The sequence below is a fragment of the Mastomys coucha genome, unplaced genomic scaffold (assembly GCF_008632895.1).
Source record: "Mastomys coucha isolate ucsf_1 unplaced genomic scaffold, UCSF_Mcou_1 pScaffold9, whole genome shotgun sequence".
Classification (NCBI taxonomy): domain Eukaryota; kingdom Metazoa; phylum Chordata; class Mammalia; order Rodentia; family Muridae; genus Mastomys; species Mastomys coucha.
The window spans coordinates 88,242,482-88,252,041 of NW_022196915.1; the positions used below are offsets into that span (position 1 = coordinate 88,242,482).

At 46.7% G+C, this 9,560-nt stretch overlaps 1 protein-coding gene across 1 annotated transcript; it reads right to left on the minus strand.

The window, feature by feature from the left end:
* Nucleotides 1-306: 306 nt before the first annotated feature.
* Nucleotides 307-6,485, minus strand: Kctd12 (potassium channel tetramerization domain containing 12). The gene has a single exon (XM_031361672.1). It carries the CDS (start codon nt 6,174-6,176, stop codon nt 5,193-5,195), a length of 984 nt encoding a protein of 327 aa, XP_031217532.1. The 5' UTR covers nt 6,177-6,485; the 3' UTR covers nt 307-5,192.
* Nucleotides 6,486-9,560: the final 3,075 nt, after the last annotated feature.

Below are 9,560 nucleotides of genomic sequence, written 5' to 3' on the forward strand. Positions count from 1 at the left end.
AATGGGGTCATTTACGTCGTATTGCCCTTACACAACAGTGGCTGCAAAGTCTGAAATTAAAGAAAACTACTGTGAAAGATTTGTCTTCTGAAATGACTATCAGATTGCCTGTTATATGTTCTTGACAATAAAAAGAGAAAAGCCTGGCTCAGATGGCAATTTACTTAGTGATATCTGATGTCTAAGGGCATTGCTCACTGTCCGTCAGCTCCACAGCAATGTGGGAAGCATTCGTAGTATTTCCAAAACTCCTTAACTGAACTTAGAACAGTATTCCAGCCAATCCATACCCAGGAGTCAAGGGGAGTAAGTAAAGGAGTGAATGTTTTATTCTTTAGTGTTTAATAGAATACATAACAAGTCACATAATCAATGATTCATTACTTCACACACAGCAGGGAAACCAGAATTGAGTGTTTCCATTATACAACTGGTTGTGAATAGAAGAAATGAAGGAGAGTATTTGGATGGATGAAGACAATTTCAAAGTTTGAGCACTTCTGAAAAGATTTCATCCATGTGTTTTTGTTTCCTTTTTTATATAGAGGGGCTTTTATTCTTGGGTTTATGTTTCATTAGAAAAGTGCGATATTATATTTTTCCATGTCCCCTTAGATTTTAAGAAACAGCTCAAAGATATGTATCACTTAGCAAATAATGTTTTCAACATGTCAGAATCCAAATAATTATTACAAACAGCATTTTTGTAAATACCCAGAAAATTTAATTTACATGTTCAAAATGTGTAACCATGATGAATGTTTCAATCCTTTGTCATCAAATGGATACTAATGGTGGTAAAGGATGAGTGTATATCATTTGTATTCAATAGTTATAGCAAAGTTTACATGGCTATCAAGTCACAAAGACAGTTGTATATAAGTTTACATCACAATTGATGTCTGCACACCTCAAAACGCTTTTTAAATAAACACAACTGGCTCGGATAAACATTATAAAATAAAGTGGCAAGCATTCTTGGTCAACTGGTCGACCTCCTACCATCCAACAGCTGACTCCAGTGGAGGTCTTCTGCTAGGGTTCTTCCATCTTTGTTTCATGGGCCCTGGAGAGAATCTAAATCCTCCAGTATTAATGTTCTGAGATTTGTACTATCCAAAACTGTCACAAAGAAAAATTAGCTACAACACAACCTATTTCCAGGTGTGTGAAAACTTCTTCCAAGTACTATAGACTCAGGGAATAAGAACACTGTGTTTTATTCATTCCTTGGGAGAGAGAGGCTTAAGTTATCCAAAATATTCAGATTTTAAAAGATTTGTAGTGAGGGAAAACAATAAAAATTTCAAGCAAAGATGTAACTAAGAGTTTTACAAAAAAAAATACCAAATTTACTATTTTTAAAACATGTCAGTTTTATGGTACTTGTAATTTTAGACCATAAAAGAAATTCTTAACGAATTCACTTCCTTCACTCAATAATTTTCTAAATATCTATATAGTTTATTTTACATATAGGAGTACAAAAATGATTTGAATACTAGATTGGAATTTACCATAATATGAATAGTTAAAAAAAAATTATCAAAGCTTCTTAATACATGGCTTTAATGTAATAACAACATTACATGGAACCAACCATAGAAATTAGACCACGTTGTAAGCACTGCCAGTATTCTCTGGATATTTGCACATCATGTATTTCCTCAGAGAAGCAGCAGGCATACAGATCTATGATTCTCTTCTGAAAATGAAGACAATTTGGGCTAATATTATCACTTTGCTAGCAATTGAAAATAAACAAATAAGAAACACTAAAACAAAAATAGCATTAAAAGGGGGAAATTTCTCACACCTTCAAGGAATATTTTCCTTTACATGTTTGAAATTTTCGAATGAATGTGGTTTGTAATCTACATGTATTAAAAAACAGACATGTTGAACATCTGATAAACAAGCATGGAACCTGGTACCTGTTTTGTTTTGATTTTTTTTTTTTTACAGCCACAATGACTATCAACATTTCTTTTTAAAAATTACTTAATAAACCTAATGTCATTCCATTATTTATGAGCATCAAATGGTAATTTGATCAACATATGCAAATGACCACCTCTCTGAGACAGATTAATGCAGTCATGAATATTGGAATAGTGTTTAACATTCTCCTGGGTCATTTCAAAGATGCTGTTGAGAGCTCTGTTCTGTTTGGTGCAGTCATCAGATTCATGGAGGCTGACCAATATTTTAGAACATTTTATAAGCCCTAAAGGTTTCTTCTATGATCCAAAGCACATGGAAAGGATAGTACACATGCCACGTCATCCTGACTCATTCATACTTACCTATCATAGAATAAGATGGCTGTTCAGACTTAACTTCAGGCTTAAAAAGCACAAAGTTTCCATGCATTGGCCCCAACAGCAGAGGGCACAGTCTCTTCCAGTAGGAGGTCCATGTACTGTCCCTAACACTAACGTCCCAATCTTTAAAATAACAGACCAGCCAGGGTGTGGTGGAAGGTACAGAAATGTCTGTGTGTTAGTGAGACAGCAGAATAGTTTTCAATTCAGAAAATACAATTCAGATTTAAATGCAGACAAAACGGCAAAGCTTCAGCAGTCTCTCATGGCTCCTAGAGTTAGGCAGATTTGACAAGGGGAACGAGAACTTCCATCCTGCCATCTGTCAGTGTATTTTGATCTGTCCTAAAGGTGTTTTTAATCGTACATTTCTTTCTTAAGCAATCTAACACTGTTCCATGGCATGGGAGAAGTCTGACACTCATGCTTGATCAGTGATTGACAGTCCTAAATCATTTCAGGCTTGAAACAAAGGTTCTGAGCCATGACCTGATCCACCACCTAAGAACAAGCTCAAAGCGTATAACTTCCTGGGTCCCTGTGTCCCTCTCTTTAAAACTGCAGGCTTTATTCATGAAGCTAACTTTTCTCAAAAAAAAAAAAAAAAAGTAACAAAAGAACTTAAATCTCTCCCAAGTAAAATGAAAACATGGCTGGATTAAAAAGCTGAATAGCTTGAATACAGGTAGACAGATAACTGACATATGATTAGTATACAACTAACATCCCAGCAAATGGATGGAGCAAACCCAGCCTCGTGTTGTGAATGTTTTCCTGATCCAAGTTCACAGGCAAGGATGTGAGAAGCTTGCCAAGACACGTGGCTTTCGTACAGACACCATCAAATGCAAGTTACCAGGGGTAAATATAGGAAATTTTATAGCATTAGTAGATGAATTAAAAAACTAAATGATTCATGTAAAATGTTTATATATGGTATGTACAGACTGGATCACAGGGGTCTGACAATAAAACCGTCCCAGTTCATAACATCTGCCGTGGACAGGATGAGATACACAGTACAAGGTTCGTTTTTTAAAAGACAAGGAAAAATAGTGCTAAACACTTCAAATGGCTCTTACAAAAATCCTTAAAAACATATTTCAGAGTGAGATGATAAAACACACACACACACACACACACACACACACACACAAAGGCTTCTCCGTAATCACAGATTATCCACAGGACGCCTCTCAGCAGGAAGCGAGCATAGGGATTCACCTCCTTTCAGCTGTGGTGTACGCAGGGTACACACTGGCAATTCATACCACGTGAGAATAAAGGCAATAAGGCAACCAGGTCTCCTGCTTCTGTTGCACTCCCCTAGATCACCGTGTTATTGCTCGGCTCACACTCAAGTATTTATTTGCCTTCATTTAAAAACATTCCACTTCACAGCTATCTACAGACGGGCAGCTCCCGGTGCTTATGTTCATCTTCAGCTCTGTCTTTGCAACGTCAAACAAACGCATGGAAGAAATAGCGTTGTTCCGGTTTTCAGAACTGCCCAGCAGCCCACACTTGCTGGGCTTGCAGAAAACAGCACTTTAAAAATGCTACTACTACTACTAATAATAAGAGATCTTAAGTCTTAAGTAACTAAAATCAAACTTATGTTGCTTAAGTAAATAAGCTATAAATAAGGAAACAGAACCAACAAGAAAAATAAATGTTCAAGTCACTAAAACTCTGCTAGGTAACTCTTTGGTTAGGTTATACAAGTATTAGCAACTAAGTTTAGAACTCAAAATAGCTTGATAGGCTTCTAGCTGAAGATGGGTCTTTTACTAATCTTGATAAAATCTAAGTTCACACGTAGTTTCATATTTTTTTTAAATGTGCACGTACTCAAATGGATTATACAAACTTCCAACTTTCAAATAATAAATGAGTATGTCCCCTCCTCCCTCCCGCCCTTCCCCCCTCTTTCCTCCCTCCCCAACCCTCCCACAGTCCTAGACCTAAGTAAGGGCTGGCTGTCCCAACTAACCACTCCTGCATTACTTGGTCACTGCCAGGTGACTTCTTGCAGCAGCGCTGCGGGCCTGGGCAGCCTTGCCTCCTGCTCCCTGCCAGCTCCTAGCCTAGAAGTACTGCCTTAACCAACAGGCAAAGAGCTGAAGAGAAAGGGCGCCTCAGCAGGCAGGAGGATTGCCTCCTACAATTTTAAGCCACAGGAGCTCTATTGTGTGGGGACAAATCGAACTCTCCCGTGTTGCCAGTACTAGACTTTACTTCTACCTGTAACTTTAAAATAAAAAAAAAAAAAATCACTTTATTTACAGTCTCTGAACTGCCTCCATGGGGTCTTAATTCCAGCATACGTTCTTCCATTCAATTGTCTAAAACTATCTTTCTAATGAGGATCAAGTCTGTAACAACCTTTTAATAACTGAGCTCCACGCAGCGCTCTCAGTTCTCATCTCTGAAAGCGCTACGGAGTCAAAAGGTTTAAGATTTCAAGGACTCCTCCACACTGCACGCTGGACACCAATCGTGCAATCGGGTTCTTAACAATTCAGTCATTCCCGGGTACTTGGTGACTGCGCCCGCACTGTCCCACTACATCACGACAATCTGGGGGGAAGGGTGGTTGGAGGCCAGGAGCAGAGGAGTGAAGGGCTACATCTGAGTACTCTCTCGGTTAGTGGGGTCCAAAGAAGACGAAGAAGCCCAGAGGATTTGTGGCTGCAGAGTCTCAAGTGGGGTGCAGACGGGTGAGCTACTGGGGAGGGGGGACCTGGGGGCGGGGGCGGAAGGAATCGAATCGGGAGACAGGGAGGAAGCGAGGGCATCTATAATCCTGTCCCCCGCGGGGAGGAAGGGAAGAGGGCGCCGGGGTGGCGAGGGGCGGGCGTGGGGAGCTCACTCCCTGCAGAAGACGTACTCGGTGTAGCTGGTCCAGATCTTGTCCTCGCTCTGGTCGGTGCTGCCAGCAAAGGCGCAGGTGCCCGTGGAGCTGCACGCCACCATGTGGAAGCCCGACTCGGACAGCTTATCGAAGGCCTGCTCTAGGAAGTTGAACTTGAGGTAATAGCGCGAGGTGTAGCGCTCCGGGGGCCGGTCGGGGTCCCGGCTCTCATTCAGGGTGTCCCCAAACACCTCCTTGGCCAGCGACGTCTTGCCGCACACGGTGATGCGCGCCACCCGCCGGAACTTGGCGTCCGCCTGGGCGTCGCGCCCGATGGTGTAGGAGCCGCGGTAGCCGATGGTGATGTAGCCGGAGCGCCGGCCGCCGTCCAAAGACTGGGACGGCGTGAGCAGGGGACCCGCCGCGCCCCCGGACGGGCTGCGGCTAGCCAGCTCCAGCGTGGGCGACGGCGCCCCGGCCGAGGCGCCCTCCTGCGGCTCGGGCTCCGCGTAGCCCAGCGGCAGCAGCTCGTCGCCCAGCGAGCCCTCCTTGTGCACCCCGCGGCGCGAGTGCGGCGGCGGTGGCCCCGGGCCGGGCTGCTGGGGCGCCCCGAGGCGACGCACGAGCTCCGGCAGCTCGAAGTACTCGGCCTCCCGCTGCAGCCGGCTGCGCTCCGGGAAGTAGTCCGGCAGCACGAGCTGCAAGTCCCGCAGGTAATCCAGGATGTAGCGGAAGAGGAAGCCGTCCCGGTCCAGAAAGAAGCGGCCTTTGCTGTCCCGGGCCAGCTCCTGCGGCTGCTGCTGCGTGAACATACGCCAGAGCAGCGAGTCGGGCACGGACACCACGGTGCAGCGCCGGGTCACATACACCTGCCCTCCTACGTTCAGCTCCACGATGTCCGGGAAGAGCGGCGGCTCCGCCGAGGACGACGACGAGCCGCTGCCACCGCCGCCTCCGCCCCCGTTGGGTAATCCTCGGGTGCTGTCCGCCAGAGCCATGGCCAAAAAAAAAAAAAAGAGAGAGAGAGAGAGAGAGAGACAGAGAGACAGAGAGACGGAGAGAGAGAGGTGGCCGGGATGGGCCAAGTGGCAGGGAGCGGGGTCGCGATCGGAAGCCGCAGCGGCTCTTATCCGGGGAGCCCTGCGCTCCGGCGGCGGCCGGCCACCGAGAGCCGCGCGGTGCGAGCGCGCAGCAGTGCGCCCACGAGAGCCCCGGTGCGCTGCGCCCGCCTCGCCCGCGCGCTCCAGGCGAGTGGCGGGTCGCGGCCCGCGCGCCGCTTTAAGTAGAGCCGCCCGCCCGGGCGCCGCGGCGCGCAGGAGGCGTGGGCGGCCGCGGAGCCGCTGAGCTCGCTCCCGGGGCGGGGAGGGCTCGGGCGGGGTGGGGATGGGGGAGGAGCGGGGAATGCATTTGCATGCTAAACGCTGACGCGGCTCGGGACTGCAGGCTCCACCCTGACCGGCGCGCTCCGGGGGGCGACCCGACTGTCACCGCCCGCCCACCCGCTCCCGGCCCAGCTCTTCGCCCAGCTCTTCTTCCTCTTCCGCAGTGGGTCAGAGCCTCCAGGCGCTTCCCCAGGAGGCCGTTCACCAAAGCGATCAGGTCCCTGTCCCCACCTTCCCTCCCGCCGCCCTTCTCGGCTGACCGCAGCCCGCACCCGGGGACTCCAGGAGGGGTTGGAAACTTTCTGGCCGAGGAGAAAAACTCGATTGCCTGCGGCTAGCGCCCTCTAGACCTACCCGGCTTCTAACAACGCAGAGCGCTGCTGTAGGAGATCCATCCCCCGGGTCTCTGGAAGTTCTCAAGAGACACTAACTCGGAGGGGACGCAGGGGGTCCCTCCAGCCCCAGAGCACCCAAAGGTTTTTCACGTGACTACCATACAGTCTCGAAAAATCCCTAGAAACCACACGCGAATGCTTCGCAAAAATGCTCTGTTACATTATTTTGCGAGTGCATATAAGTCTTTGGTTAGGAAACCTCAACATAGTACTGCAGTGAGCAGAAATGACTAGGAGAGGAAGTTGGGTGGGCACAAAATGGGGGGAGCTTATATTGCGTCGCCATGAAAGCTACTAAGGGCTTCCAACAGCGGAATGCCAGGCCTCCGGTTCCTTTCAGCCATCTGTAAATAGCACCAGAAAATTCCAATCTAATATTTTCTTTTACTGATTTTATTAGTATTTAATTATTTTATAAAATTCTACTAATATTTTATTTGTTCCTTGAAATTTCAATTCACATATACAAAAAAGCGGACTTTCAGCCCCTGCGTAGGTTTTCTAAACGTACAGCAGCCCGTGCTCTCCACCTCCCTCCATCTTTATCTTCTGTACTTTATAAGACCGTCCACCAGAGAAGAGGCTGTGTCAGTCTGAAGGCCCTTTGGATCCAGCCATGTTCTCTATGGTCTCCTACTTGCTCAGCCTTTGGAGTCAGTCGTGCACAAATTGCAGCCCACAGAATTTCTGCCTCTGCTGGGAAGCCTTCCATGTCCTCCCAGAGGAATGAGACAGGTTGCTCTTCAATCCTCCACCTATGCACTTGGCACATTCTGAAATCTCAAATTTGTGAGTTGTTATCTGATCATTGATTTTTGGTAACTAAATAGGTAAGGGATTCAAGAAGCCGGAGATAGAGGAGACTCTGAGCAACCATGAGGTTAATAAAGGCTCTTATGCCTTGCTGGGCATCAGGCTGTGGAGAATTCAAGGCTGCATAGCCACATCTCCTTTAGAGCAGCCAAGAGGCAAAGGGTTGGCCATCTGAACAGTTATCCGATCACTTTGAAGGACAGGCTGTCAATCACAGTAAACCCAGAAAGATCTTTGTCTTAATAATGATGTCTACCCTTTGTGCGACTGTCCAATGAGCTCCATAGTCTTCTCACGGATGAGTGTCATTTTCATTTCTGAAATGTTTATGTCTGCCAAACAATTACTGCACTCGTGTCAGAGAGCTGAAATAAGATCAGGCCCCAGACCAGCCTGCTTAATTGCAGGCACAGATTTTTGATACTGAATATATTTCACCATTCTTATACTGTCCCTTGGGATAAATGATAGATGACAGGAAAGTTCCGACTCCCGACACTGGACATTGAATGTGATATGTCAGCATCTCAGGCCTGACAAAACTGTCACTTTTCTGTAAGTCCAAGAAAAGACTTTGGTGTCACCTTGGCACAACTGGGTCATTACTTTTATTCATTGTTTCGGTCTATGCCGCCTTGTGTCCCTTCAAAATCCTTTCCCGTCTTAGGGATGTCACTACCTCTCCACCACCCCTTGGGCCCAAGCCAACATTACCTCATGATCACATCAGATCATTGCCTGGACCTCCAAACTGCCTCTACCCTAGCACCCATCAGTCTTCTGTCACTAGACCAAAGAGAAGGATCCAATCATAGCCTACATCATGGTGCTTCTTCCATGTCACACAAGAGCAGAACCAAAGTCATTCTAATGACGTGACAGGTGCATGCTTGTTTCTGACCCACACACGCTTCTCTGGCCCATCCCATGCTTCTCTGGCCCATCCCACAACACTTTGCAAAGAGTGTGCTGAGTTCTCAGGCCATTGGCCCTTCTTCTCTCTTTCCTTAAGTGACTCATCATCCCCCCACACTGTGTATGCCTCTTCCCTTCTTCCCTTCCCCAGGTCCCCTTTGTCCATCCGTTACCCTGTTTAACGTAGCACAGCTCTATTCCAACAACTTTCCCTCCCCTGCCTTCTTTGTTGAAAGTCTCTTCCCCTGTATTAGGATGGAAGACACAAAGAGGCCATGGATGTTTGTCAGCTTTGTTCATTACTATAGCCCTGATGTCTAGAACACAGCTGGGGCTCTATCATTTGATAAATGCATTGCTCATTCACTTATTCCATCTGGATTCATTCAAGGTCGACCACTGTGTTCAAAATAAGTACTGCCCTCTTAGAGCTTATACCACATACACACACACATACACGTGTGAGCACACACACTGTTGGATAATAATAAACATCACACATACCAAAAACAATCCATGAAATAAAATAAAGGGAGAATGTGGAGGTCACGCCTAATGTGGAGTATCTGGGGAAGGCTTCTCTGAAAATGACATTGGGACTGAGAAGAGCCACAGCACATTTGAGAACAGTAGCATTCTAGACAGATGTCAGACAAGTCCAAGGGTCTAGGTCAGGAATGAGCTTGTCTCCCAGCACAAGTTTATGCAGTGTCATCTAGCTTTGTCCTGTAAACAGCAAAGCGCCCTTGATGCCAGCACTGACTGCAAACTGAAAGCGAGAGGTGGTGTGTGCCCATGCCAGGCAGCACGCAGCCATCTTTCTCCACCTCTTGAGATAACACATTTGTCCACTTACTTCCTGCTACTTCCTCCGGAA